A 15,312-nucleotide genomic window follows, 5' to 3' on the forward strand; every position below is an offset into this window, starting at 1 on the left:
TTTAACATTATATTAGTTTTGGGGAGCCAATCGTTGCCTGGCCACTACAAAGTGAAGTTTTTAAATCGTGTTTTTTTTTCTTACATTTTTTTGATTTATAACGAGTAGTTGAAATTTGATTCGTGAATAAAACATCAATTTTGTACATAATTCTATTGGAAAATATAAAGGAAAGTGTTTTTATTTACAATAAAAACAAGTTCTAGTTCAGTTCTAGTTCAGTTCGGACGTGTTTATTTTTACTCCGAGATAACTCGTTATTTTAATGTATCTATCGGAAAATAAATATAAATATCACCTGTTTATTATTTACGCGAAAGGACGCTTTTTTTTAATAATATTATTAAATAAAAAATCAAAACAACAACTAAAAGACAAATAAGTAAAAAAAAAAATTCTTTATATTTTTTTTTCTTTTTTTGAACCTTTTTTGTGCATTGACTATTAAATAAAGATCAAGAGTGTTAACGAAAGTAATTACAAATACTCTTAAATGAGTCTCTTCAACGAAAACAGTGAGCGAAGGTTAAGTGTAAACGGCAGAAATGCATACGTTACAGTTAATGTAGACGAAAAAAATATAAACAAAACAAACAGAAGAATAGATGACAACTTGTTTTTAACAGCCAAACCTGTTAACCGCGCTCGTTCTTGTTCCCCCGCATTGACAACAACTAATGATTGTCAAACAAAAGAAAATTCAACTCAATCAGAAAATAAAAATATTTTATCTATGCCTGAAAGTATGCTAGCTATATCAGCTTCAGATACGAAATCCACCACACTAACTACAAATAAAATTAACCCATTAAGCGGCGCTGTACCCAAGATTAGTCAACCATTAAATAATGAAAATAAATCCCAAATACAGGTTGGAATGGACCGGTATATTACAGTTTTAAAACGGGCACGAAGTCCCAAGTCCTCGAAAGCGGCACCCTTGGCCAAATTATATAAGGATAGTGAACCTCATAGACTAAACAATGAAAATCGTTTTTCTATTCTGGAATGTGAAACTAATGAACCAGTAAATAAAATCCATTCTACAAAACCACCCCCCATTTACTTGAGAGAAAATAATTCGAATCCACTGGTTCAGAGCCTGATCTCATTAATAGGAGAGAACTCTTTTTACGTAATCCCAATCAAGAAAGGCACGATTCATGAAACTAAAATACAGGTCAATAGTGAAAACGATTATAGAAAGGTTGTAACATATTTTGAAACTCAAAAGAAAAGTTTTTACACTTATCAGCTGAAAGGAAGCAAGGGTCTACAAGTTGTAATAAAGGGTATTGACTGTAATGTTGAACCACTCGAAATAAAGCAAAGCTTAGAAGATAAAGGCTATAAGACAAAAAATGTGATAAATATTAGAAATCGCGAAAAAATACCCCAACCACTCTTCCGTGTTGAACTTGAACCCGGTGACATAAACCTGAAAAAAAATGAAACACATCCCATATATAACTTGAAGTACTTATTGCATCGTAAAATTACGGTAGAAGAACCACACAAACGATTTGGCCCCGTTCAATGTATGAATTGCCAAGAATATGGACACACCAAGGCATATTGCAAATTGCCACCAGTATGTGTCATTTGCGGGGAGTTGCATAACACATCCCAATGTAACAAATCTAAAGATGATCCTAAAATAAAAAAATGCAGCAATTGCGGAGGTAACCACACAGCAAACTACAGGGGTTGTCCTGTCTACTCAATTGTTAAAAAATCACAAAGCCAGAAACCAAAGATTTTCCCCGCTCAGCCATTAAATAACATCAATTTGAACTACCCCCCGTTGCAACAGACATATGACAACAAAGTAACATATGCAAATGTACTTAGAAACAACCAAACTCAGCCGCAAGTCCGTCAACCCCAAAACGAAAATATGAACCCAGAGGTAAGAGAGCAAACGCCAATTTTCAATTTTACCCGACTAGAATCTACAATAGAAACTCTTGTGCAATCGGTAAATAACTTTACAAACTCAATGAGTAACATGATGCAAGAAATGCTTAAGATGCAATCAATGTTATTGCAGGCTGTGCTTAACAGACCATGAACTGCCTAAGAATATGTTTTTGGAATGCAAACGGCATACGCCAACACAAAAACGAACTCGAATATTTTTTAAGAAACCAACAAATTGATGTAATGCTGGTTTCTGAAACTCATTTGACGTCCAGAAGTTCCTTTCGAATAAATGGATATGTAATATATGACACCAAAGATCCCAGAGGTAGAGCATGCGGAGGCTCGGCAATTTTAATAAAAGCTCGAATAAAACACTACTTAATGTGTGATTTTTGCGAAGATTATCTTCAAGCTACTACAATCTGTCTTGAAGATTTTCATCGAAACTTAGTGATTTCATCGATATACTCACCCCCAAGATTCTCAATTACAGAAAGTCAATATAATAGATTTTTTAAATCACTAGGCCCCCGTTTCCTGGCTGCTGGCGATTATAATGCTAAGCACACATTCTGGGGATCACGACTGATTACCCCTAAAGGTCGTGTTTTGTTCGACTCAATCTCTAAAATGGGTTTGCATGTGCTTTCGAGCGGCCAACCTACTTACTGGCCTACTGACCCACGAAAAATACCGGATGTTATTGATTTTAGCGTGATGAAAAATATCCCTAGAGAAATGATTCAAATTGAATCCTCGCTGGAACTATCTTCAGATCACTCACCCACTATTATTACTTTATTGAGCCCCCTAGAAATTGTATCCCCGACTGGTAATTTAGCGATGGCAGGCACAAGAATAAATTGGCTCAAATATAAAAAATACCTCAGTACACATTGCTCGGAAAACATACCGCTAAGAACACCAGAAAATATCGATCACTCTCTTATCAATTTCGATAAAAATCTCAGAATGGCTGCTCAACATGCTACCCAAACACCCCGAAAATTCAGATATAATAGAATTAATTCTGCAGATGTCGAACGGCTCTTAAATGAAAAAAGAAGATTTCGAAGAGAGTGGCAATTGCACAGATCCCCCCAACTAAAATCGAAGCTTAAAGATTGTATAAAAAGACTTAAAAAGCTCTTGGAATTTCGAAAAATGGAATCATTGAATAAATATTTAGAAAGCCTGGACGCAACCCCACAATCGGATTACTCATTATGGCGAGCAACAAAAAATCTTAAAAGACCCGTTATATGTAAGTCCCCCTTGCGAAATTCAAGTGGTGGTTGGGCAAGAAATGATACTGAAAAAGGGAATCTGTTTGTTAATCATTTAAAAAAAGTATTTACACCGAACACATCAAACGAAGCAATTGAGTTGCCACCTGTTGCACCCTATTTTGCAGCAGCCGTACCCCTACGTTTTGAGATTCGAGAGATCGAAAATGCTATTGCTGATTTAAATCCCAAGAAAGCGCCTGGTATGGATAAGATCAGCAACAAGATGCTTATGGAGCTACCCCGGATAGCAATAAAAATAATTCTTTTTATTTTTAATGCTATATTACGACTTGAATATTATCCTCCAGAATGGAAGGTTTCACTGGTTACCATGATACCCAAGCCGGGAAAAGATCACAAAAAAGTAGAATCATACAGACCCATCAGCCTATTGTCTAATATATCAAAGCTATTTGAGAAGATACTTATGAACAAGTTGTACCCGATGTTAACTGAAAACAATTGTATTCCGAATCATCAATTTGGATTTAGAAGAAAACACAGTACTATCGAACAAACCCATAGACTTGTAAATATGGTGAGAAAAGCGTTTGAAGAAAAGAAATACTGTTCTGCACTCTTCATCGACATCTCTCAAGCGTTTGATAAGGTATGGCATGCTGGATTAATATACAAATTGAGTCAAAATTTACCGGCAAACACACATAAGCTGTTGGAAAGCTATTTAACTGGTCGAACATTTAAGGTTAAAGAGGGAAACTTTTTAAGTACTGCACAACCCATTGAAGCTGGAGTCCCCCAAGGCAGTATCCTGGGACCTTTTTTATATTTGATGTATTCGTCTGATATGCCAACTAACAATCGCACTCATACATCAACATTTGCTGATGATACTGCTATTCTAAGCATTCATGAAAACCCTCAAGAAGCGTCTCGTCACTTACAAAACCACATATTTGAATTAGAAAAATGGTTAAAACAATGGAAAATTAAAGTCAACGAGCAAAAATGTACACACATTACATTTACATTGCGTAGAGAATCATGCCCCCCTATTCATATCAATAACCAAACAATAATTCAACAATCGGAAGTGAAATACCTCGGAATACATCTCGATCGTCGCCTTACATGGAAAAGTCATATAGATGCAAAGTTGACTCAAATGAAATTGAAATCAATTCAAATTAGTTGGCTTATTGGCAGAAACTCCACGCTTAGTTTAGATTGTAAACTTCTACTTTATAACATGATCATAAAACCGATATGGTGTTATGGCATACAGTTATGGGGCACGGCCTCAGCGTCAAATGTAGAAAAGATCCAAAGACGCCAAAACAAGTTTCTAAGAATGATCACAGTTGCCCCCTGGTATATCAAAAACGCGAATATACACAAAGATCTAAACGTGCCCATTGTAAAAACTGAAATCTCGAAAAACGTACAAAAATATTTAAAAAAACTTGAAGTTCACCCAAACCCGCTGGCCCGCAACATATTAGATAACCGTGGCCACACTCGATTAAGAAGGAGGGACACAGCAGACCTAATCTAGAAGGAAGAATGCCAATTTAACCAAAACAACCATGAACACAAAATTTTTTCGTCCGGCACTGGCTGGACTAATTAAATAATAATATTAGATATAAGATTTGAACCACTTATTGTTAGTTCATTAAATAATGAAGATACAATAAATAAATGATGAAAAAAAAAAAAAAAAACAACTAATTACACAATATAAAACAACTTCTTTTTGTTTGTTCTTAACAAACCAAGTTGTTTTGATACTTGGTTGAAGTAATTGCAGGTCCCACATAAACTGGTAAAAGTTAACACATTTGGTGGCTTAACACAACGAAACATCGCTTTTCGAGATCCGTGCTAGACTTGAAAAGCTAGAAAAAATATCTGATAGTTTCCAAGCATTAGATATTGAGATGGCAGCTCTTGGTGACAGTATATCAGAACGTGATGCAGAGTTAGAGGATTTTGAAGCGAGATATTTTTATTAAACATTGTAGTAAACTTACTTTCCCTACATTGGAAACCTTTTTAAATTTTATTAATGAACGGTGTGATGCATTGGAGCGTGTGCCGTCTGAAAGTGATAAACAATGCACCAGTGGACCTTCTGCAAAAACTAAGTCTGTAAGATCATATACTAGTGTAATGAAAAAGGCCTGTGCTGCGTGCTCACAGGATCACTACCTTGCTTATTGCCCAACATTTGTTAAGTTATCTGTGCCAAATCGTATAAATTTTATTAAGGAAAAAAGATTATGTGCAAAATTGTCCCTCTAAACATGTGTGTGAGTCATGTAAAGCCCATCATCATTCGTTCATTCATTTGGAGCGAAATACTAATTTTAAATCCGGTACAGCTGTCATCAGAGGTACGGATTTTGAAATGCCTAAAGTTGAGAAAAATCCAAGTGAGGAGTCTAAAAAAGCCGAAGCTGTAATTGATCCTGTAATCGTTCCTGATACGTCCATAAATCTTACAGCATTATCTGAGATAAGAAATTTAAATATGCTCTTACCTACAGCTCGAGTTCTTATCAAAGATAACATGGGATGTTTCCAAAGCTGTAACATTTTGCTGGATTCTGGCTGCCAAAACACTTTGATATCTGAACGATGTGCCAATCAACTTGGTTTACAACGAATCCCTTCTAAAATTGTTGTTAGTGGATTGGGTAATAACAAAGCTGGAGCAACAAGAGGTATGGTCGAATTACAGTTCTGAACAATTAGTTATGCTAGCTCATGTTTTTAAAAGTCTTACGTCTCAACTGCCATGTTCTACTCTTACCATTAACTCTTGGGATGAAGTGAAAAATCTATCTCTTGCTGACCCGCTATTTGATACTCCCAAAGATATTGACATTCTTGTGGGGTATGACTCTTTCTTTAACCTTTTAAGAAATGGTCGAGTTATTAAAGATGGTAATTTGCTAGCTCACAATACAATGCGGCGGTTGTATGACGGATAATATTGCAAGTGCCTGTCACGTGATGACTCAAACTACGTCCGACATTGATTTGAATAAAACCTTACAATTATTTTGGAAAATTGAAAACGTGCCACAGATAAGCCCTAATTATACTATTGAAGACCAGCAAACTGAAGACTTTTATAAAGCGACCACTACTCGAGCTGATAGGTATACAGTAAGACTTCCATTTGCTCAAAAACCTGCTATAGGTGATTCTTATAATGGTGCTTTGAAAAGATTACTAGCTATGGAGAGAAAATTTAAATCAAATTCCGGTTTAAAGCTAGCATACTCAGAATTTATGAGTGAATACATAAATCTAGGTCATATGGAGAAAGTGACTCCAGAGCACATATTCCTTTCATCTGAAAGTGTGTATTATTTGCCGCACCATGCTGTGCTTAAAGAAAGTAGTCTGACCACAAAACTAAGAGTGGATTTTGATGGCTCAGCCAAGTCTTCTAATGGAAAATCACTCAATGATAATCTATTTAAAGGTCCAATTTTATGATATCGGTGCAAAAAATACTGTTTTTCATCAGACATTAAACAAATGTTTAGAATGATTAATATTCATGAGTGTGACCAAGACTTCCAGCTCATATTATGGAGAGCATCTCGTACCGAAGAAGTGCAACCCTACCGTCTTACTACAGTGACATATGGACCTCGACCGGCTCCGTATCTCTCAATCCGTACTCTTCTTCAATTGTGTGATGACGAAGAGGAACGATATCCAATGGTGAGGCTGTTAAGAAATAATTTTATGTCGACGATGGCAGGCTCCAATACAATAGAAGAAGCTCAAGAGCTACCTGGACAGTTAAACATGTTGCTGCTCATGGCTGGCGGTTTTCATCTTAGAAAATGGGCAACAAATTATAGCCGAATTCTTCTTAACATACCCGATAGTGAAAAAATTTAAAGCATAGTCTGTATACCTTCAGATATAACAGTGTGCCTTCTTGGAATTATTTGGAACCCTATCACCGACTGTTTTTCATATAAGGTAAAAGAGAAAGACTATTGTCTTGAAACAAAAAGGAACTTGCTTTCTGAGATATCGAAAATTTTCGATCCCCTTGGCTGGATATCACCTGCAATAATTGCTATAAAAATAATTATTAAAAAATTATGGCTTTCAAACCCGGGTTGGGACGAGGTGCTACCAAATGATATTTTGAATGAAGTCAAATTACTATTTTCCGAATTTCATTTGCTTAATAACATTAATATTCCCCGACTTATTTTTTATACAGTGAAGCTTCTAACCTTCCATGGATTTTGCGACGCTTCTAGCTCTGCTTACGCTGCAGTAATATATTGTCGCAAAGTATCAGCAAGCGGACATGTGTCTACTAATATTGTCATCTCACTAATATTGTGATTCCCAGGCTGGAACTTTGTGCAGCATATTTACTAACTCAACTGTTTGAATATGTATCGTCAGTCATCGATGTTAATATGAGTGAAGTGGTATGCTGGTCCGACAGCAAAACAGTGTTGGCTCGGCTGTATTCACATTCATCAAAGTAGAAGACTTTTATTAGTCATCGCACATCTTATATTTTGGAAACCCTTCCAAGTGTTAAATGGCGATATATTCCTAGCAAACAGAGCCCAGAGATCCAGTTCATTGATCAGTGATGATATGTGGTTTAAGGGTCCTTCATGGTTGGTTAAAGATGATAGTTACTGGCCAGTTCAAGACTCCAAGAAAAGTACTACACAGGAGGAACTTCTTCCAGGTAATCAAGTAGCTCTTACTTCAACAACATACAACTCAGATTTGATTGGCATAGTCAACGAACGAGTTTCCTGTTGGACTAAAATTGTACGTGAATTAGCTTACTGCTACAGATTTGTAAATATTCTTAAATCTATGTATAAAGACAATACACCTCTCAGAGTTGAAGAACTTAAAACGGCTGAAACTACGATTTATAAATATTACCAAGAAGTTGAATTTTCTGAGATTATTGAATCACTTAAAAAGGATCGAGCTATCATGTAAGTAACACAGTGGAAGTATTTATTTGCCTGGTGACCAAAGTTGTCCACCTGGAACTTGTTTCCGACCTAAGCACCGATGGCTTATCAGCTGCTTTAGACCGTTTTGTTGCTAGACGTGGCTTGTGTGCTCATATACATAGCGACAATGGAACTAACTTCCTTGGAGCTGCCAGAAAGCTGAATGAAATTCATCAATTGGTAACCTCTTTTAAATCTAATAATGAAATTTCAACAGTAGCATTTTATACCACCAAGTGCACCACATTTTGGTGGAGCATGGGAGTCTACAGTCAAATCCATGAAGTTTTATTTACGAAGAACTCTGGGTCAAGCCACTGTAAACTTTGAGGAACTATCAACCCTCTTAACCAGAATTGAAGCAATATTAAATTCTACGCCTTTGGTTCAAGCTGACTCCGACGACATTCCCTATTTAACTCCTGGTCATTTCTTAGTTGGAAGACCCCTTAATGCCTTGCCAGAAACTGATGTTACTCATCTTAAAACATATTTACTATGTAAGTGGAGGTTGGTACAACAACTAACTCAATATTTTTGGTCTCGATGGTCAACAGAGTATTTGCTTTCAATGCAACCAAAATCCAAATGGCAGAAAGAAATGACAAACGTATGCATTGGTGACATCGTCTTGCTACGTGAGGACAATTTACCACCCACTTATTGGAAGCTGGCACGAATAATTGAAACCCATGCTGGTTCTGATGGCTTTGTCAGGGTTAAGACCGAGAATTCTACTTTCAAGAGGCCTATTGCTAAAATTCATCCATTGTCAAAGGATTGTTGAACGCCGTTCAAGGCTGGCGGAAATGTTCATGAAGAAATATTCATTATATTCAGGTATGTTCTGCAAATCACATTTTATAAAAGTGGTTTGAAATCACATAAAAGGTGTTCTGAGCACATAATTTTGTGATTTTAAAACGTTCAACAAAGTCACTAATGTTTTCAAATCACTTGGTTATTTCTGCGGCTATTGCATGGAAAATATTAAAATAAATTATTTAAATAAATTAAACAATATGTCCTTTATTAATTTTCTCATAGAATTACTTGTTTTATTAAAAAAACACTTAAAATTTAATAAAAATCTAGAGACACCTTTTCTGCTGTAAAAAGTTTATTTGCTTTTGTGATTTCTTTTGTGGTTTCAGGTTTGTTTTCAGTTGTCAGCTGTTTATGATTTTCGAAAATACATGGAAGCTTGCCAGACTAAAATATTTTAATGTTTGTCTAAAATATGTTCAATATCTTTAAATTAATTATAGAATTCGTCATAAAATTTATAATATTTGTTAGATTATATTATAAGTTATCAATATGCGTTAAGTTTTTTGCGCTAATTGGAAAAAAAATTCAACAAAGTTGAAGCAAGTGGTAACCAAAAGCAATTGTGTACTGTGGCAGCTTTGCTGTTTTGTTTTCTTTTTGACATAGTGGTTGAGCTTGCGCCATAGTTTTTGCAAAATTTTTATTAAATGTAATTCCATTCTTTTTAATTCAATTAAAGATATAACGGAAGCTCCAGGCATTTTTTTATTTTAATTTTAATATTTCTACAAAATTATTTGCAAAACAAAACATTTAAAATAAACGAATCAGCTGTTTTCTTGTGCTTTCGAAAATTTAAAATCATACCGAAAAATACAATAACAGTGTGATTTACAGAACAGGCACAAATCACACGTGTGATTTTAAAACGGTATGTGATTTGAAATCACGTGGATTACAGAACATACCTGATTAATTATCTTTTCACTAATTTTCAAATGACCCACCTTGTATTTAGTTTTATTTTATTTCTCAATAATCTTATTCTCCTTATTTGTTTTTCAATATTTTAAAACGATAAAATCATTCGATTTCTTGCTTTTCTTTGTACATTAAATATGCAATGTAACATGTTATTGTAACTCATAAGAACTCTTCTTGTTTTTAATAAATTAGTCTCCTACTGAATATAAAACCATTAAGTCGTGTTTGTTCTTAAACATATGGGTTGTTGTTATATGTGTTATTGAGATTTGTGGTGTTTATATGTGTGGTGGTGTTTGTGTTGTTGTTTATGTTGTTAATATTTCTGGTGTTGTTTGCACTTGCGTTGTCATAAATCATTTCATATTGGAGTAGTCGTTTGTTATGTTGTTTTGCACTGTTTTCTTTTCATACTGAAAAGTATTGATTGTACAATTGTGTAGTATTTTTTGTACATTATTGCCGAAATTTTCTGCAAACTTGTTTGCTGTATTAATAATATTTTTATTTTTAAAGTTATTAACTATTGTTGTATCTATGTTACTACATTTTTTATCCGTTACTTCATTAATTAATTGTCACGTAATTCGCGTATTATTTCTATGAATTGTTTTATAATACTAAATTTTTAATATTCATTTTCAAAAGATTTATTATTTTTGTTGTTTAGCCATCTATTATAAAGTTTATCCCGAAAACTTCACGATTTTAATAAATTATCGTTCAACCATGGGTTCACTTTTCTTTTTTTTAAATTTTTATTTTGATTTTTGTAAAATGTTCGTAAATTTTATTTATTCTTATTTATTATTATTTATTCCAATTAGCCTATTTAATATATTTCAATATTTTAAAATTGTTTATTTTCGTACCCTTACTTAGCATATTTTCCGCACCCTGGTTTTGTTTATTTTCTTCTTCATAAACAGTGCTGCCAACTTTTTTTTGGAGAAATCGTTAATTTAAAAAAAAAATCGTCAAAATCGTCAAGTTAAAAAGAAAAAATCGTCAAGACAAAAATACGTTAAAAATACCAAAATAATTTTTTTATTAACTTTTTAAATATTTTTATTTTATTTACATGTAAATAAAGTTATTATTTAATAAAAAAAAATAATTAATTTAATTTTGGTATTATGTGACTTTACTCTGGTACATTTCTGTGTGACATTTTTTTAATAAGTCATTTTTAATTGCTATATTAAAACACTGAGAATTATTTAACTTAAGATAATCTTTTGAAAACAATATTCATTGTAATGTTGAAGAATCCAAAGCATTTCTGTTTTTGTTTTATTTAAATTTACAATATTACAAATTCTTTCAACGTTGGCCGACGAATGTGGTAGTGCCATTAAACTCGAAACAAATTGTGTTAAAATTGGGAAGGCCTTTGCATTATTGACTCTCTTTAAAATATAAATATTTTTCCAATGTTTCGAGTTCGGTGAATTTTATATTACGTAATTCTCGAACTTTATTATCAAGTTCTTTTCCATTTAATAAATTTGGAATAAGTTTGGCCAATTGTAAAATTGTATAATTTTTTTTGTCCAATGGAGTTTATCCTTCTAAAAGTTTATCGCCAAAATCACAACGTTTTAAAATTTGTGAAACCAATTCAATATAAAATTGGACGCTGTCTGCCTTTCAATTGCAAAAGGGGACTTACAATATTTTAATTTTAGGAAAAAAGGTTACCATATGTTTTGCTTTTAAAAAATCGTCAATCGTCATTTTAATAAATTTGACTTAAAAAATCGTCAAAATGACGATAAATCGTCAAAGTTGGCAGTTCATAAACACAATAGAAGAGAGAATAATGATCAGAAATACTTGTTTTTATTATCGATGCATGTGTTTTTGTTGTTGTTATATTACTTCGTATATGTAAACATTACATTGTAAAGGTACATGGCACATGGTCACACATGGCAAATATTTACTCAAAAAAGCGTAACCACTAACACTCTTACGAGTGTTTTGTAAGATCAAACAGCATCAATTAAAATATAACTAAATATTTGTTTTGAATTGTCTTAAGTAAAAGCAGTTTTTGAAAATAAATAAAAGAATTCAAATATATTTTATTTAGTGGTTACGTCTTTTTCGTCAAATATGTGTGACCCTACCAAAGTAAATTAATAAAGTAGACTCAGTAGAACAGCTGACTATTTTTTTTACTTTGGTCTGAACTGTCAATTCACTTGTGGTTGTTGTGGCGAAAAATACAACAAGCCCGAAAGCAAAAACAACAACAGGCAACTTTGACAGCTCAGACCTTAAACCAAAAACAAAATTGCTTGTGGTTTTTGTAAATGTTGTATTTGTTGTAGTACTGTCGCTACTTTATTAATTTACTTTGGACCCTACCTTAAGTGATCAATGCAAGTGCTTGTTTTTTGTTGTTATCTACGCTTGTGCTCTCATTAATTATACATTGTAGTCCGTTAGAAGACAGCATATCCGTGAATTTTGTTGTTGTGATGTTTTGTGTGAGAATATCAATATTGATATCTCCAATAACAATAATATCTAGTTTGATTTTTATTTTGTTGACAAAGTTCTATAAAGAGTTCATCTTTTATATTTTTTTTTTTGGCTGTCGGTATATTGTAATAAGAGAGTAAGTTTTGTTTTTATTAATTACATTAATTTGTATTGCTTCGAGATAGTTTCAATATAAATGTTTGTGTGTATTATGTTGTCTCTGACGAATACTTCGGTCGTTAGTTTAGACACTGCGAATTCGGTCGTTAATTTACACACTGCGACTTCGGTCGTTAGTTTTGGCACTGCAAATTCGGTCGTTAGTTTAGACACTGCGACTTTGGTCGTTAGTTTTGGCACTGCGACTTCGGCCGTTAGTTTAGACACTGCGATATCGGTCGTTAGTTTAGACACTGCGACTTCGGTCGTTAGTTTTGGCACAGCGACTTCGGTCGTTAGTTTAGACACTGCGACTTCGATCGTTATTTTATTAAATTAAGTAAGATAAAGTTAAGAAACTTGTATTATTTAGATATTAGTTTTAACGCACCGATCCTGTTCCAGATTCCTGATCCAACCGAACACGTTTCGTGCTCTTGAACCAGTCAGAGATATTTCGTCTTCCAGAGAAACCAGAATAAGCTATTTCGCCTGAATCCCGAATTTATATCAACGTTGCCACAATTCCTGTATTTACATATTATTTGCTATTCCCGAATATAAATTATTAAATAATTAATAATAAAGAACATCATTATTAACCCCTTATTAGTAAGGGCAAAACAATTGTGTTTTCTTTAACTTAAGGTTTGTGGACCCATAAGTCGACCATGGACACCCTGAACTACCTCAGCCGACGACAAAACCACGTTACAAATCTCTTAAAAATGTTGGTAGCTGCACAAAATTCAACACAAATAACTTTCATATAGACCTAATATCATAGCGATCGGTCCATAATTAGTCATAGCTCCCACGAAAAAAAATTATAGAAATTTTAAAGAAAAAATATGCTTATTTTCTTATTGTAGGGTATTATATGATCGGGCTTGACCGACCATACTTTCTTACTTGTTATTATTATAACTCTTTAATACTATTATCATTATTTATTGGAAAATGAAATATTTCTAATAATAAACTTTTCTAAAAAAATTCAACATTTTATTAAATTTTTTTAATTATTTGGCAAAAAGATGGATTCAGAAAGGCTTGTATGTTATACAATATAATAAATACACAAGTTATAAATTTCATATGCAAATTGCAAAAAAAATTTTGTTACTTAAATTATGGCTAATAATTCTTAAGAAAATAACTATCAATTTTCTAGACATCATCACCCCTATCGTAAAAAACATGAAATTTATGTTCCCATGAAATATTCATTTCCCCCGAAGGGAAAATGGCTATCGTGATATTCCAATGAACTTTTCATTCACAATAGTTGATTTTTGGTCGGTTTATTTGGTCGACAATAATATCTCATATATATTGTCCAAAAAACAGTATATGAGATATACACCAAAAAGGTGTGTTTTTGAAAAAAACGGTTTTGATTTTTATCTTTTAAAAAAACCGATTATCCGGTTTCGGGTTTTGTCTTAAAAAAATCGGTTAACCGGTTTTATTAAATTTTTATTCAATATGAAAAATACGCTAATTTAAAATTTTTGAATTCTTAAGGCAATTATTTTATCCATATATTTTACGGAATATTGTCAAATGCTACACTTTTCTATAGAATTAATCAATATTTTTAAAAATGGTATCAAAGTTTTCCAAAAATATTGTTACGAAATTGTACTTGAATTCAAATATAACGATTTTAACGGCTGATTTAAAAGTAACATAATGCTTTCAAATAGCAGTGCTGTAATAGCAAACTGTAACATATCTGTGGACACATTGAATAAAAGCTTTCAGTTGACCATTGATCGTTTGCTGCGACCGTATATTCGAATATTCAGTTAAAGAACATTGTAGAAATTACACCACAGATGGCGTATGTATTAGAAAGATCTAGAATATTCGAGCTTTGACAGTTAAAGAGCAATCTAGAGTGCATATGACTGTGTTATAAATAGTGGCAGAGGTTGCAGTCGTTAGTCAGTTTATCAAAGACGTGTGCTGTATTTTCAAGTGAATTCGTGTACATTATAAAGCGTGTCTGTATTTCTGCGAATTTATAAACGTGTATAAAAAACATTGAGTGACTGTTTAATTCTGTTGTTGTACATTTTAAATAAATAAAGAGTTGTTACAATTTTCAAACTACTAAACGGCTTTTATTTGCAATCAAAAGTATCCGGTTTATTTAAAAGGAAATAAACAAACATTTTGAAAAGGTTAAAACGTAACAATATGTTTAAATGAGCTTTTGAAAATATATTTAATTAAAACCGGTTTACAAAAACCGGTTCTTCAAAAAACCGAAATGTTAAAGAAAACCGAAACCGGTAGAGTTTACAAAAAACCGGTTGGCCGGTTTTCGGTTTTGGAAACTATACTCATATAGCTCATATCGTCACCTAAAATGTAAAATAACGTAACATCGTTTCAAAATTGTTTAAAGTGATGGACAAAAAACCATTGAAAAATTAGAAGTATCTATGATATAAACTAAACTAAAAATAAAAAATTAGAAGTATCTATGATATAAACTTCTCTGCGATGGGTAGTCATCTTGACGCGATGCAGAGGCTTAAGTGCAAGGAACCATGCAGGTCGGGCTGGCAGGTACAACCATACCAGAGGGACTCATGGTGAGCACGAACTAAGAACTACCCTTCCCCCTGTCAAGTAGCGTCTGTATATCCCCTATGGGGCGGCTACTTGACGTTTCTGTCAGAAGGTTTTCCCTT

The 15,312-nt window shown here is 33.2% G+C and overlaps 1 protein-coding gene across 1 annotated transcript; it reads left to right on the plus strand.

Moving 5' to 3' along the window:
* Positions 1–6,191: 6,191 nt before the first annotated feature.
* Positions 6,192–6,683, plus strand: LOC135961252 (uncharacterized). Its single transcript, XM_065512750.1, has one exon. It carries the CDS (start codon positions 6,192–6,194, stop codon positions 6,681–6,683), a length of 492 nt encoding a protein of 163 aa, XP_065368822.1.
* The last annotated feature ends 8,629 nt before the right edge of the window (positions 6,684–15,312 follow it).

The sequence above is a fragment of the Calliphora vicina genome, chromosome 5, assembly GCF_958450345.1.
Source record: "Calliphora vicina chromosome 5, idCalVici1.1, whole genome shotgun sequence".
Lineage (NCBI taxonomy): Eukaryota > Metazoa > Arthropoda > Insecta > Diptera > Calliphoridae > Calliphora > Calliphora vicina.